The sequence below is a fragment of the Oncorhynchus kisutch genome, linkage group LG18 (genome assembly GCF_002021735.2).
Source record: "Oncorhynchus kisutch isolate 150728-3 linkage group LG18, Okis_V2, whole genome shotgun sequence".
Classification (NCBI taxonomy): domain Eukaryota; kingdom Metazoa; phylum Chordata; class Actinopteri; order Salmoniformes; family Salmonidae; genus Oncorhynchus; species Oncorhynchus kisutch.
In genome coordinates this window covers 56,700,008-56,715,723 of record NC_034191.2, presented here as the reverse complement: position 1 = coordinate 56,715,723, position 15,716 = coordinate 56,700,008, and the positions used below count along the sequence as shown (strand labels likewise).

General features: G+C 46.8%; 1 protein-coding gene across 9 annotated transcripts in view; it reads left to right on the top strand.

Moving 5' to 3' along the window:
• The window catches only part of LOC109908735 (zinc finger protein 438), a 94,628-nt gene that overhangs the window by 71,742 nt on the left and 7,170 nt on the right, over window positions 1-15,716 (top strand). For 4 of the 9 annotated variants that reach the window (XM_020507394.2, XM_031796348.1, XM_031796343.1 and 1 more), the window contains 2 exons: window positions 7,216-7,303; window positions 12,172-14,076. In XM_020507394.2, coding sequence (XP_020362983.1) covers window positions 12,200-14,076 — 1,877 coding nt within the window. In that variant the 5' untranslated portion in view covers window positions 7,216-7,303; window positions 12,172-12,199. Of the gene's footprint in view, window positions 1-3,646; window positions 3,698-7,215; window positions 7,304-7,628; window positions 7,900-12,171; window positions 14,077-15,716 lie in introns of those variants that run through there. The other 5 variants (XM_031796346.1, XM_031796344.1, XM_020507395.2 and 2 more) reach the window with 5 other exon arrangements.

Here is a 15,716-nt window from a genome sequence, read left to right as displayed (position 1 = left end):
TTCAATATCTGTAGCCGACTGTATTTTTACAAAAAAGTGTAAGTGTGAAGAGGCTCTTGGTGACCCTCTCAAGGTTTGGAGGGGGGGCGGGGGGTGTTTTATTTGGTTGTTAAGGAATGTGCCTTTGGGGGGAGAGAAAGGGAAAGCCCACTTCGTAAGGAGAGCAACGCATCACTTGTTACTTCTTTCCTGTGCTTTCTCATCTTTCTATTCTACTTAGGCTCACATCCATATATTTTCTCTGATGGCACCACCCCCCCATCCCACCTCACTTCCTTCTTACCATGCTTTAGTTGGGAGTTTGCCTATTCCACATCTGCATCCCAAGTAAGTAAGATGGTGGGGGGTTATTTTGGGGGGTTATTATTAGCCCAGATTTAGCCCAGATTTTTTGGGGTGCTATTACATACATTATAACTTTTTGATATCAGAGCGGCGGTAGCTCGCCAGCAATTCGACCAAGAATACGACTTTCCAGAATTGGATCCTTTGTTTGTACCCCCAGGGCAATTGAACTTATTCCAGAGTCTGCCAGCGGAGAAGTGGTATTCGAAGGGAACTTCTAGTCCGATTCAGGAGGCGTGCACACCATCAACCGCGTTCGAGTATATTACTTGTGAATGTTCAGTCTCTGGATAATAAAGTAGACGAGCTCAGGGCAAGGATCTCCTGCCAGAGAGACATCAGGGATTGTAACATACTCTGTTTCAAACATGGCTCCCTTGGGATATACTGTCCCCATTCATTCAGCCATCTGGGTTCTCAGTACATCGCGCAGTAAGGAATAAAGAATTCTCGGGGAAGAAGAAAGGCGGGGGTGTGTGTTTCATGATCAACCACTGATGGTGTGTTCACCCTACCTCGAATACCTCACAATCAAATGCCGACAGTATTACCTCCCAAGAGAATTCTCTTCGTTCATATTCATAGGCGTGTATATTCCCCCTCAAGCCGATACCACGATAGCCCTTAAAGAACTACACTGAACTTTATGCAAACTGGAAACCACATATCCTGAGGCCGCATTTATTGTAGCTGGGGATTATAACAAAGCGAATTTGAGGAAAACACTACTGTTCCACCAACACATTGACTTTAACCTCTCTTGGGTAGGGCAGTATTTGGATGACAAACGTGCCCAAAGTAAACTGCCTGTTACTCATGCCCAGAAGCTAGGATATGCATATGCATGGTAGTATTGGATAGAAAACACGAAGTTTCTAAAACTGTTAAAATAATGTCTGTGATTATAACAGAACTGTTATGGCAGGCAAAAACCAGAGGAAAATCCATCCAGGGTTAGGGCCCAGATTGCAGTTCCTATGGCTTCCACTAGATGTCAACAGTCTTTAGACATGCTTTCAGGCTTGTATTTTGAAAAACGACGAGTAAAATACCTTTTGGTCAGTGGACAGGGGAAGTATGCAGAGCTGGATTGGGCGTGTGACCATGAGCACGCCGTTCGTTGTTTTTCCTTTCTATTGAAAATGCTATTGTCCGGTTGAAATATTATTGATTATTTAGACAATAGACAACCTGAGGATTAATTATAAACATCGTTTGACATGTTTCGACTAACTTTACCGATACTATTAGGATGTATTCGTCTGCATGTTTTGACCGCCCTGGAGCCAGTGGATTACTGAACAAAATGCGCCAACAAAACAGAGTTTTTGGGACATAAAGAGGGACTTTATAGAACAAAACAAACATTTATTGTGTAACAGGGAGTCTTGTTAGTGCCACCATATGAAGATCATCAAAGGTAAGTGATTAATTTTATCACTATTTCTGCCTTTTATGACTCCTCTACTTTGCTGGAAAATGTTTGTATGCTTTTGTAAGCGGTGTGCTGTCCTCAGATAATCGCATGGCGTGCTTTCGCCGTAAAGCCTTTTTGAAATCTGACAAAGCGGCTGGATTAACAAGAAGTTAATCTTTGAATCGATGTATGACACTTGTATATTTTATTTTGAATTTGGCACTCATGCTCCTTGGGATGTTTAAATCTTGGGAAATCTTTTTGTATCCAAATCCGGCTTTAAACTTCTTCACAACAGTATCTCGGACCTGCCTGGTGTGTTCCTTGTTCTTCATGATGCTCTCTGGCATTTTAAACGGACCTCTGAGACTATCACAGTGCAGGTGCATTTATACGGAGACTTGATTACACACAGGTGGATTGTATTTATCATCATTAGTCATTTAGGTCAACATTGGATCATTCAGAGATCCTCACTGAACTTCTGGAGAGAGTTTGCTGCACTGAAAGTAAAGGGGCTGAATAATTTTGCACGCCCAATTTTTCAGTTTTTGATTTGTTAAAAAAGTTTGAAATATCCAATAAATGTCGTTCCACTTCATGATTGTGTCCCACTTGTTGTTGATTCTTCACAAAAAAAATACAGTTTTATATCTTTATGTTTGAAGCCTGAAATGTGGCAAAAGGTCGCAAAGTTCAAGGGGGCCGAATACTTTCGCAAGGCACTGTATGTTCCGGGTAGCCTCTGATAATAACATAGACGAATACACGGATACGGTGACTGAGTTCATCAGGAAGTGTATAGGGGATGTTGTTCCCACTGTGACTATTAAAACCTACCCAAACCAGAAACCGTGGATGGATGGCAGCATTCATGCAAAACTGAATTGGGAACCACCGCATTTAACCATCGCAAGGTGACTGGGAAAAAGGCAGAATACAAAACAGTGTAGTGATTCCCTCCATATGGCAATCAAACAGGCAAAACGTCAGTACAAAGTGGAGTCGCAATTCAACGGCTCAGACACAAGACGTATGTGGTAGGGTCTACAGACAATCAGACAAAGTGAAAACCAGCCACGTCGCGGACACCGACGTCTTGTTTCCGAACAAGCTAAACACCTTCACCCGCTTTGAGGATAACACAGTGCCACCGACACGGCCCGCTACCAAAGACTGTGGGCTCTCCTCTGTGGCTGACGTGAGTAAGAGAATTGAGCCCGTTAACCCTCGCAAAGCTGCCGGCCCAGCGGCATCCCTAGCCACGTCCTCAGAGCATGTGCAGACCAGCTGGCTGGAGTGTTTACGGACGTATTCAATCTTTCTCTATCCCAGTCTGCTGTCCCCACTTGCTTCAAGATGTCCACCATTGTTCCTGTACCCAAGAAAGCAAAGGTAACTGAACTAAATTACTATCGCCCCGTAGCACTTCTGTCATTATGAAGTGCTTTGAGAGGCTAGTTAAGGATCATATCACCTCTCCTTACCTGACACCCTAGACCCACTTCAATTTGCTTTTCGCCCCAATAGATCCACAGACGAGAAGGTAGAGAAGGTGGAAAGCTTCAAGTTCCTCAGCCTACACATCATTGATTTTGATATGCTCCATCCACACAGACAGTGTGGTGAAGAAGGCGCAGTAGCGCCTCTTCAACCTCAGGAGGCTGAAGAAATTTGTCTTGGCCCCTAAAACCCTCAAACTTTTACAGATGCACCTGTCAGGCTGTATCACCGCCTGGTATGGCAACTGCACCACTCGCAACTGCAGGGCTCTCCAGAGGTTGGTGCAGTCTGCCCAACGCATGACTGGGGGCAAGCTACCTGCCCTCCAGGACACCTACAGCGCCAAATGTCACAGGAAGGCCAAAAATATCATTGAGGACATCAACCACCCGAGCCACGGCCTGTTCACCTCGCTATCATCCAGAAGGCGAGGTCAGTACAGGTGCATCAAAGCTGGGACCGAGAGTCTGAAAACAGCTTCTATCTTAAGGCCATCAGACTGTTAAATAGCCATCACTAGCCGGCTTCCATCCGGTTACGCAACCCTGCACCTTAGAGGCTGCTGCCCTAGATACATAGACTTTGAATCACTGGCCACTTTAATCATGTTTAAATAATGTTTACATACTGCTTTACTCATCTCATACGTATATACTGTATTCTGCTGTATTTTTGTCAATCTAATATTTATATATTTCTTAATTCCATTATTTTACTTTTAGACTTGAGTGTATTGTTGTGAATTGTTAGATATTACTGCACTGTTGGAGCTAGGACATTTTGCTACACCTGCAATAACATCTGCAAAAAATATGTATGTGACCAGTACAATTTGATTTGATTTGAAATGGCACCCTATTCCCTAGTGCACTACTTTTGACCAGAGCTCTATAGCGAAAGGGAACAGGTAAAGGTTTAGTGTGGAACACAGTAAGATGACGAACACACACTTCCTTCTCTTTAACCCTCTGGGAATGTCTCATCCAAAAGGTTGTGTCCCAAAATAGCACCCTATTTCCTTTACAGTGCACTACATTTGACCAGGGAACATAGGGCTCTGCTAAAAACTAGTGCCCTATACAGTATGGAAATAGGGTGCCATTTGGGACACATCCAAAAGAGCTGAGACAGGAGCGCTTGTGACCGTGTAGAGTTCCTATCTGACCTCTAACCCAGAGGTGACAGTGACATCACCTAGGCCCGGTGACAGACGGGGCCAAATATGTCTGTAGACTTCCGTAGAGTGATCATGCTGAAGGAGCCACCGTGGACAGAGAGGTATTCATTTCCTGTGTTGAAGAGAAAGGCAGGATGCTGTAAACCAGCCGATCACCTTTGACCTGGCGTAGCTGTTGACGAGGCTGTGAGTGTGTGTCATTTCCATAACACTACCAGGGTTCTGTCACAGCTACACACGCGCTCGCTCCCACACACACGGCTTTGTGTGTGTATAGCTGTGACAGAACCCTGGTAGTGTTATGGACATGACATACACACTCACAGCCTCGTCAACAGCTACGCCAGGTCAAAGGTGATTGGCTGGTTTACAGCATTGTACCTTTCTCCTCCACTCTGTTCAACACAGGAAAGCTCTGTCCACGGTGGCTCCTTCCGACAGAATTATCACTCTACGGAAGTCTACAGCCATATTTGTCCTGAGAATGTTGTAAAAAAAAATCGCATACAGAGGTCGGCATACACTGATCTGATTTTTAGCACAAAGTAGCCAGAATATCCCGTCTTTACTACTGTAACAATTAAAGGTAGGCTCAGCGATATGACTTAGATGCAGAAAGAAAACGACATAGAGGGTCAATTTCTGCAACAACTAAGTGCGTTAAAGCAGAAGGCTCAACATCTCAGCTGTTTTGGTCCCTTGGCTACCATGCTGTAACAGAGTGACGCAAACCAATGCACATGCACAGATACTGTGTGTGACTGTGTGAGAGCCAAGTGTTGCATCTCTCTCATACCAATATCTGCGGTACTTCTCATGGTAATGTCATTTAGGTGAATCTACATTTAAGCAAGATTTTGCTTCATTAACAAATTAGCTGAATGGCATCCTTGCTAGTTTTTTTGGGGAAATCTGAATGCTGACAAACACACAAACAAACACTATTTTTTTTGTTCCCTTTGAGATGGATATTGATTGATCCACATCCCTATTTAGAGCCAAGCGGCTAGATCGTAATTGGAATTGATTTCTTTCATTGATCTGTTCAGGACAGGTACCAGCTAACGTCATACGGTGTTGTGCTTCTGTTCCTGTGTGTCCTCTCTGCGTGGCGCTGAATACCATGGGCTTGCCTCCCAAATGGCACCCTATTGCATATGTGGCGCACTACTTTTGATGCAAAGTATATTGAAAGCAGCTGCTTCCACACAGGTGTGGTTCCTGAGTTAAGGAAGAAATGAACATCCCATCCCATGGGTAGTGTCGTGTATAAAAAGGCCCAGTTGCCTGTTATTTTTGGCTACCGTGTCTAGACAAAATCATCAAATACGACACTTTATGTTGGTGTTTCCTTTATTTGGGCAGTTACCTGTATGTGTACTGTATATAGGGAATAGGGTGCCATTTGGGACACTCGGTATGTTCTACCCTCCCCCACTGCACTACACCTCTGTCTTGTAAGAGTTAAAGCTGAAGAACTCCGTCCTCCTTTCTTCCTCCCCATGCAGTCGCTACCTCCTTGTTCCCTCCCTCCCTCCATCTGCTCTGGGATAAAACAAGTAGTTCTGCAAACACTGATTTTAATTTCCCCCCTGACCGACCCTGCGCTCCTCAGAGAGACGGCAGAGATCCTGCTCTACACACACACACACAGACACACCTCAATGTCCCAGACGAATCCCTAACCTCCACAGGAGAAATTAGTGTTTAGTACGCATGTAGGAAAAAGCAATTGAGCACAGATGCATCTTTTTGAGTGCACTCACGACACAAACAAATATGGAATTATCTGATTCCTTCCCACTTGGTGGATACGTAGAATGCAGCTCTGTGTTTTGATATTGAAATGGCATGTGCAGTCAGATCGGTTTTAGTGTAGATAATTCCTGATACCAAGTGTACACACTCATACTAAATACCACACAGGTCCTAATATAATTGAGGGTCTGGTACCACAGACACTCAGAGAGCTTTCGTAGAGGAGAGTACCGTGATTATGGAAAGGAGGCTGGGAACATGCTCGCTGGACATGGCACCCCCCCGCATCCTGCCCTTATCTAGCAGAGATCCAGAGCTTTCATCCTGGCTAAGACCTGGGGGAGGTTGGCCTGGCCTCCACTGGGCCGGCTGCTGCTGTTGTCCCCCCCTTCCCTCTCCCCCTGACCCTCCATTCCAGACCCCCCTCCGTCCTCCACCCGTCCTCCTCCAGCCTGTGTCTACATCCCAACTGGCATCCTATTCCCTATATAGTGCACTACTTTTGACCAGACAATAGTAGTGCACTATGTATGGAATAAGGTGGCACTTGGGATGCAGCTCTTATCTTTCAGCCCCAGATGAGCACTCTCACCTACAGGCGGGATTACATGTCTCTCACCAGGCCTGTCTCTTTGTGTGGTTGCTGTACGGCTCTCTCCCTGTAAGTCCTCCTGCTGTTTGAAGGTTCTGTTTGTTCTAGCTCTGCGTGAAGCACCAGGTTTTCTTGATAGATTTATTTTTTTTACTATGAAAAGAAGCAGAGAATCAAGAGAAGCCTCCTCTCTCTTTATTCCACCTACTGAGACAAGACCACCACTGCTCCATCTGCTTCATCTAATCTTATTCATTGTGATCTAATAGGAAAAGCTGATCCTAAGTCAGCACTCCTATTCTGAGACGCTCCATACACACTACCCCTATTTATCGGTTGCCTTGTGGATGAAGATAGAATTAACACAATTCAGTTAATTTCATTCTCTGTAATTTCTTGTACTGTTTGTTCTTGTTTATTCAGGACCTCTGCCTTGGGACAGAGCCATGACCAGTCTGGAGCCAGACAGAAGACTGGACTCCACACTCTGACTGAAACCTTCAAGCACAAAGTAAGTCGGGCCAAAACCATAACATGATCAAGGGCCAAAACAGTGGAGAGAGCGAGAGGAAATGCATAATCCTAGACCACAACATTGTGCTTGTTATGCCCGTTCTTAACTGGGTTGTCATTACAACAAATTATAGGCCTATGTTCCCACATGTCAACCAATCAGGAAGACATCAGATCAGCGGCCGGTCTTTGTATTGTTTGGGCGACTGGCTGCTGTCTGGTTGTGTCTCAAACGACAACCTATTCCCTATATATTGCAATCATTTTGACCAAGGCTCATTTGGAGCTCATTGGGGATTCAGCCTCTGTCTATCTGTCTGCAGCACAACCATGCTTACATGACCCATTGACCGCTGGGCCTTATCCATCCACCATCCATCTGATCCATCCGGCCTCCTCAGCACATTCCATTCCACGCGGATGGATACGTCAAGTGAACCGGTCCGACTAGAGCACTGCCATGGCCCTACCGTAACCCTGGCGACCTAGCTGTTAACGTAAACACCAGGCCTGACCTTTCACCTCTCGGCCTTACCTACTTATCTGGGTAACCCTGGGAAGGTCTGGCCCAAGCGACATAGCCACGGTTTCCTGGTATTTCCGTCTCGCTTTCTGTTTATCTGTCTGTCTCTCTCACTCTCTATATATTCGTCTACTGCCAGGGAAGCCCTGTCCATCTGTCCTCAGCCCATCCCTGACCCCTGAACCCTGGTAGATTTTGAAGCCTTGCACTAGATTAAGTGTCTCCGTTTGTGACCTCATGTTCCCCTTGAGACTTGGGTAGCGATGTCTCTACGGGGAAAGACGAGGAATATGATGCTGATGTAGAAAGCTTGTTAAATACAAACGTAGTATATTGAGGTTAATTCATACAGTATAAACACATTATCAGATACAAATAAATGGATTGCTGGCAAATGTGTTTTATGTCAAGAGTCACTGCTCATACTCATGTTGCTAACCTGCCCTGTATGAACATTGTTCTCATCCTTGTATGTGTGCTCACGTAATCAAAATGCCCTCCAAAGGAATGACAACCGCAGAAACAACAACAACGAAGCTGTCATATGAGCCCATGTTGGGAGGAGCAGTCAGAAATCTGTGGGGTGGGATTCATGTTGGTATAACTCCTCCTGCTTTCTCGCTCCAGTTAACCCCACCAGCTTGCCTCTGGGCTGACCCCGTGTTTGTCTGCTGCTTCTCAATGCTGTGCTCATGTCATTATCATCCGACGCAGGTGTGCAGGGGAGACCCACCTAATGCACTACTATATCACCACCCCCTAATTCACAGTACACTACCCCCTGATTCACCACTACACCACCCCCTGATTCACAATACACTACCCCCAATTCACCACTACACCACCACTAATACCCCCTACCATGAACTGAGAGAGTGGACGATTTGTTTCAGGGATTTACTGCCTATTCACTATCTTTCTCTCTCTCTCCCTCTGTTTTTCTCTACATTTTTCAATTTCTTTCTTGCTTGCTCTCTCTTTCTTTCTCATCATCTGCGTAGCAATAATGTGATTGACACTGGGGGCCTTAACAGTGAGGCCCCTCCCCCCAGGGCAGGTCGACATGTGGCTAATGGGGGGAGGAGGGATGGAGGGGGGAGGGTTTTTTGGCATCCTCATTCTGCAGAAAGGGATGCACACTGAGGAGAATCCCTATACGAGAGAGAGAGAGGGGCCTGAAGAAAGGCAGAAGAGGAGAAGAAATGAGGTAGTTATTTTGAGGGGGGGGCGAGGAACAGGGTGCAAAGCAAGACATGGAAGGTAGAGAGGAGAGATGGAAGGTAGAGAGGAGAGATGGAAGGTAGAGAGGAGAGATGGAAGGTAGAGAGGAGAGATGGAAGGTAGAGAGGAGAGATGGAAGGTAGAGAGGAGAGATGGAAGGTAGAGAGGAGAGATGGAAGGTAGAGAGGAGAGATGGAAGGTAGAGAGGAGAGATGGAAGGAGGCAGTTCATGAATTTGTGGTTTAAACACACACTGACTGGACAACAGGATGTAGCTAGCCTGAGGCTATAGTCTTCATCAACACCACTCCAGTCCTCCTGTCTGTCTGTACCACCAGTGTACTTCTTGTGGCAGCCCTGGGCCTGGTCTGGAAGGTCATCTGATTGGTTTTCTTAAAGCAGCACACACATCCTCTGGAGACTAGGGCTGCGTCTCAAATGGCACCCTATTCCTTATATAGTGCACTACTTTTGACCAGAGTCCCATGGCCCAGGGTTCTGGTCTAGAGGCACGGTTTTGACCATTTCTAAAGTCTTGCTTCGGTACTGCAGTTTAACTGACGTCCGGTCCAGAAAGACAATTTCCATAGACTGCCACATAGAGAAGTCAAATTAGAAAATTCCTAATAAGACACTTTAGTCATCATCTTAGTGCACAAAACATCCATTGAATTATTCAAAGAATTGTCGCGGAGAAGAAAAAAAAATCCCCCATCCCTCACAGCCGAAGATAACATTTTAAATTCCTCCAATGTCTACCATGTTCTGGGATGGCGTGACGATGTCGTCGCTGCTGCCTGTGAGCACTGAGTGCCAGTGCGCAAGTGAAGTCGGGCCGTGTAAACCGGATGCAACCCGGATATAGACGTGCATGAAAATCGGCATATGCAAACGCAAGTAGATTACGTTGAAAACAACGGTCGGACATCTTGGACGCAGTCGTCAGTTCTTTTGAACCTCAGTGTTATGGACCCTAGTCAAAAGTAGTGCACTACATAGGGTGTCATTTGGCACGCACTCTAGGAGCGTAGCTGCAGCTACTCCTCAGTTAGAATACAGCAGCTGAAGTGGTGTAACACTGCTATCAATTCTGATCAACTCAGAACACTGAACAGTTAGTATCTACTCATTTTTATTCTCCCTCATTCTCCATTCCATCTCGTCGTTGTCTTTGGTTCGCAAGACTGAGTGAGAACAATCTTTCCTGTGAGAAGTCATCAGTCTGATTCAAGCAGACAGCAGGCCCACACGCTGCCTGTGGTTGGTTGCTCGGCTTCGTCTCGGCAGCATAGCTTTCATAGTTCTATAAGGAGTTTTCGGGAGGGAAGGTGTGAGGCCCCACTCTCCTTTCTGTGGGGGGTAGGCTTGGTGTCAACAGACATCTTTGCTTTGTGCCAAACTGAGGGAGAGGGAATGGGGGAGAGTGAAGGGGTGAGTCTATATCGTGCCCCCCTTTATAAACTCCCTCCCTTTTATTCCCTCCCTTTCTCTTGGGATTCAACTGTAAACTCAGAGTTGATGGGAGGAAGGTTAGCCTGCCACTGTCAAAATCACTCTCACACGAACACACACACACACACACACACCATTTGAACCCCCTTCATGTCCTGGGAGCATCCTTGATATCCCACCTCACTACTCTACTGAACGCCTGGCCAAACAGCCAAACTCACAGTTGAATTGGAATCGACTATCCAAACAGAGGGGGAATATTTTCAGTTGCATGGAGTTAAGATGCTGTGTGGACACTGTATACATATTCTGCTCTCACTCAGAAATACTTCCAGGTGTTGAACAATGTGCCTTTGACTCTTTTTCTTGTTTCCCTCTTTTGAAATGAAAGCAACCTTTGGTTCAGCCCATGTCCTTTGAAAGTCGATAGAATGGTTGGGTGTAGGTTACGTGGGTGAAATGATACTGTGAAATGTTTCTTTGGCTGGTATCTTGCACAGAACTTGGACACATTAACCCACGGTATGGCTGGTATTGAAAGTTGGATACATTTTGGGGTGAAAATTCAACTCCTGTCAAAATCATTAGTTTACAATCACATCCCGTCGAAACATTCCGCTGTAATTATTTTTAAGCAGGTATGTGGATATTTGTTATACTGAAATGGTACTACAGTACAGATGTCAAAAACCTCCAGATTAAAGTTCATTCACCTTTTATTAAATAGTATTAACCATTTACCTGGACACCACTTAGTTTGTTCAACCCTTTCTTGGGATTTTTATCTTCGATGTCCAGAATTACAAGCCTACTTTAAAATCATAATCCCTGGTGTTGTACTGTGAAATATCATTACTCAGTATGGGACATTAGGGTCTGAGAATGGGGGGGCTTTGTCAGTGAGGCTGTTTTAGCCCCACAGCCAGGGCCTTACTAATGCTGGTCAGGAGAGAATGAGGAGTGAATATCTCACACACACACACACACACACACACACACACACACACACACACACACACACACACACACACACACACAGAGAGAGAGAGTAACCCCTCTTAATGTGGTGGTAAAGCTCCTGCCGATCTTGCCCTAGGGCAGCTTTCACACTCTACTGACTGATCCGTCCAGGAAGTACGGGGGGCTACAGGGAGGGTGGTGGGAGGTACAGGGTGCACCCCGCCGAGCCACAATGGTAACCAGGCTGCACGCTGGGCCCAAATCAAAGGGGGCACTCCATCTGTTCCTGGGGGTAGATTGTGTGTGTGTGTGTGTGTGTGGGGGGGGGGGGTTCAGTGTGCAGGTGGAACCACATGATACTAGTTATTGTGGAAGCCTTAGACATGTTTGTGTTACTGACAACGTCTGCCTACCTCTGTCTGTTTCTCAACTCAGGATTTATCCCAATGGCACCCTATTCCCTAAATAGTGCACTACTTTTGACCAGAGCCCTATGGAACCTGGTCAAAAGTAGTGGGCCATATAGGGAATAGAGTGCCATTTGGGATTGCAGCCTGTGTCTCATCTAGACTATGAACCGCTGTGTAACGACCCCATTAACAACACTAAGGTCAACCCTCCTGTTGAGAACATAATAATTGGGGACTGTGACCAAAAATGCTACGTTGGGGAATACTTCGCTAACTTGACTGTTGTTGTTGTATTGACAGACGGAGACAGGTCTAGGTCTAGACCTCCATGCCAGGCCAGATGATGAAGAGCCTCCAGTTCAGAAGCATCGCCCCCAAGGCCCCAGCAGCGGTGGTTCCCTCCCCAGCCGCCATCCTGTCCTGCCAGCACCCCTCTGCCCTCCCGGAGGCAGCCTCCACAGCCGTCAGCCCCAAGTCTATCCTGGTCCCGGCCCAGAACTATGCCCTGATGCAGGTGGCAGGGCAGGAGGGTACCTTCTCTCTGGTGGCCCTGCCGCCCTCCGTAACCCCTCAGTCGCCGCAGCAACAACAGCAGCAGCAACAGCCAATCCAGAAGAACCTGAAGCTGCCCATCCCCAGGTACCAGCCAATGAGGACCAAGAACACCCCGGAGAAGGTCAAATCAGCCACACCCACCGCCGGTGGCAGCGCCAGGGGGGTGAGGACACCCACCAAGGTTGCATTGACAACCCGGGACCATCGGTCAATAGCAGCCATAAAGAAGAAGTTGTCATTGGCTGAGCCCAAGGAGGAGCCATCAGAACAGGTCATACTGATCGACGACTCAGCCTCCTCTGAGCTCTCCGTCCTCACAGCCCTGCTCCCAGACAACGCCATGCTCTACACTGGCTCTCCGCTGGAGCGAATAGCAGTGGTGGACACCACCCCCGACCACCGGTCCACTCCTGCCCACACTCCCGGCCCTGTGACCAGCATGCTGCAGAACCTCCACTACCCATCTGGTGGCATTACTAAAAGTTCCCCGGTCGAACCATCACAGGATGAGAGCAGCGGTAAGGTTGCTATCAGGCCGTGCCAACCCAAGCCTGTAGCCCAACAGCCCCATCCACAGCCAGCTAGTAGCAGCATCACTGTCCTCTCTCCAGCCATCTTCAGCAAAGCTGTCCAGATCATCCCCTCCCCACCCAAGGGCAAGCTGCCCATCCTGCCCTACTCCATGATGAAAAGCACCCTCATACCCGCCTCCAAACTCAACCTCAATGCCATGTCCCCCAAGAAGGCTTTCCCTAGCCAGCCCGACCTCTCCCCTTATCCCTCTGATCCCCAGTCCAAGACCCCGGAGACTGCTGAGGCCCTATGTCAGAACCACATGCCAAACTCCCTGCTGCAGAGCCAGCCTCAGGCCAAGACCACAGGCGCCCTGTCGCTGCTGGGAACGCTACAGATCCAGAAACCATCAGGCAAGAAGAGGGGGGGGAAGAGGAAGACAATGGAGGACATTCTGGCCTTTGAGGCGAGGAAGAAGAGGTCCTTGTCATTCTTTCGGAGGAGGGTGCCAGAGAAGCCTTCTGTCTCAGCCGTCATCTCCTCCCCGCTGTCTAAACAGCAGAGGGAGGTGGACATCTCTAAGAAGTACCGCAGCATCAGACCCAAGCCTCACCACATGCTGCTGATGGAGACTGTACCCCAGCTGGTCAGCCTGCCCTCCCTCACCTCCTCTGACAGCCTGGATTCAGAGCTCCTCGTGGGGCATCAGCTCTCTGCCGAGGCCCTGGAGCCCGGTCCTCCCCAGCCCCAGCCAGCCTCTACCCCGCTATACCTGAAAGGGGGCCCTTCTCATAGGGTCTACCTGGGCAGTAGCCAGCCCCTCCACCGCTGCCCTACCTGCAGCCGCTGCTTCCAGTTCAAACACCACCTTCAGAGCCATATGAACAGCCACACCAACAGCAGGCCTTACCTGTGTCCTGTGTGTCGTAAGGCCTATGCTCACTCTGGCTCCCTCAGCACCCACATGAAGCTGCATCACTCTGACGGGAGACCGCGGCGGACGCTTCGCTGTGACTTCTGTGAGAAGGCGTTTGGCTACGTGGGTGTGTACTTCGGCCATTTGAGGGAGGTGCATAAGGTTATCCTGACCGTGGAGCCGTCCGTCAGCCAGCATGAAGACGACGTGCCTGTGGAGGGGTGGGTACCTAAATATTCAGCATTATTAGCAGTACCTACATACTGTTAGGAATTGAAAACCAGTCAACGTGTCGAGAAATGCTAGATGCAAAAAATAAGGTGAACAATGTAATAGAACAGATGTAGACAGACGTGTTCCTCTAAGAGGTTTGCAGAAAATCTCACCCCCTCCAGCGGGGAGAGCAAACCTAAATACTCCTTATCTGTTGGTTGTCTCATCCTTCCCTGTCCTGAGTCAAAACATTCAATCAAGGCTGAGACCTAGAGGTTGAATAGACTATACATTTGAAATGTCTTAATTGCTTAAGGACACCCATGGCCCATTTTTTATTTTGTGGCTCAAGGGCCCAGATCTCAGTTACTAAGACCTGCTTTGTGGTGACCTCTGGCCTTAGAGGGTACTTGGAGGCCAAATTCCGATAGGGAATAATCAGCAGAATATCTTAACAATACTGGTATATTTATCTCATCAATAGGACTCTTGAGTCTTGACGTTTGGTCACTGTGACCATTGAATGTCTTAGAACAGTGGTTCCCAAACTTTTTATAGTCTCTTCAAACATTCAACCTCCAGCTGGGTACCCCCTCTAGCACCAGGGTCAGCGCACTCTCAAATGTTGTTTTTTGCTGTCGTTGTAAGCCTGCCACACACACACTGTACGAAACATTTATTACATTTATAACTTAAGATAGATTTTTTTTGTCACAACCCGGCTCGTGGGAAGTGACAAAGAGCTCTTATAGGACCAGGGCACAAATAATAATATAATAATAATCAATAATTTTGCTTTTTATTTAGCCATCTTACATATAAAACTATATTTGTTCATTGAAAATTGTGAATAACTCACCACAGGTTAATGAGACAGGTGTGCTTGAAAAGATGCACATAACTCTGCAGTGTTGGGTTGTATTGGAGAGAGTCTCAGTCTTAAATTATTTTCCACACACAGTCTGTGCCTGTATTTTGTTTTCATGCTAGTGAGGGCCAAGAATCCACTCTCACGTACAGTTGAAGTCGGAAGTTTACATATACACTTAGGTTGAAGTCATTAAAACTCGTTTTTCAACCACTCCACAGACTTCTTGTTAGCAAACTATAGTTTTGGCAAGTTGGTTAGGACATCTACTTTGTGCATGACACAAGTAATTTTTCCAACAATTGTTTACAGACAGATTATTTCACTTATAATTCACTGTATCACAATTCCAGTGGGTCAGAAGTTTACATACACTAAGTTGACTGTGCCTTTAAACATCTTGGAAAAGTTTTCTTTAGGAGCTTCTGATCTAAAGCAATGAGATAATTGACATAATTTGAGTCAATTGGATGTGTACCTGTGGATGTATTTCAAGGCCTACCTTCAAACTGTGTGCCTCTTTGCTTGACATCATGGGAAAATCTAAAGAAATCAGCCAAGACCTCAGACCCCAAGTCTGGTTCTTCCTTGGGAGCAATTTCCAAACGCCTCAAGGTACCACGTTCATCTGTACAAACAATAGTACGCAAGTATAAACACCATGGGACCACACAGCCATCATACTGCTCAGGAAAGAGACGTATTCTGATTCCTAGAGATGAACGTACTTTGGTGCGAAAAGTGCTAATCAATCCCAGAAAAACAGCAAAGGACCTTGTG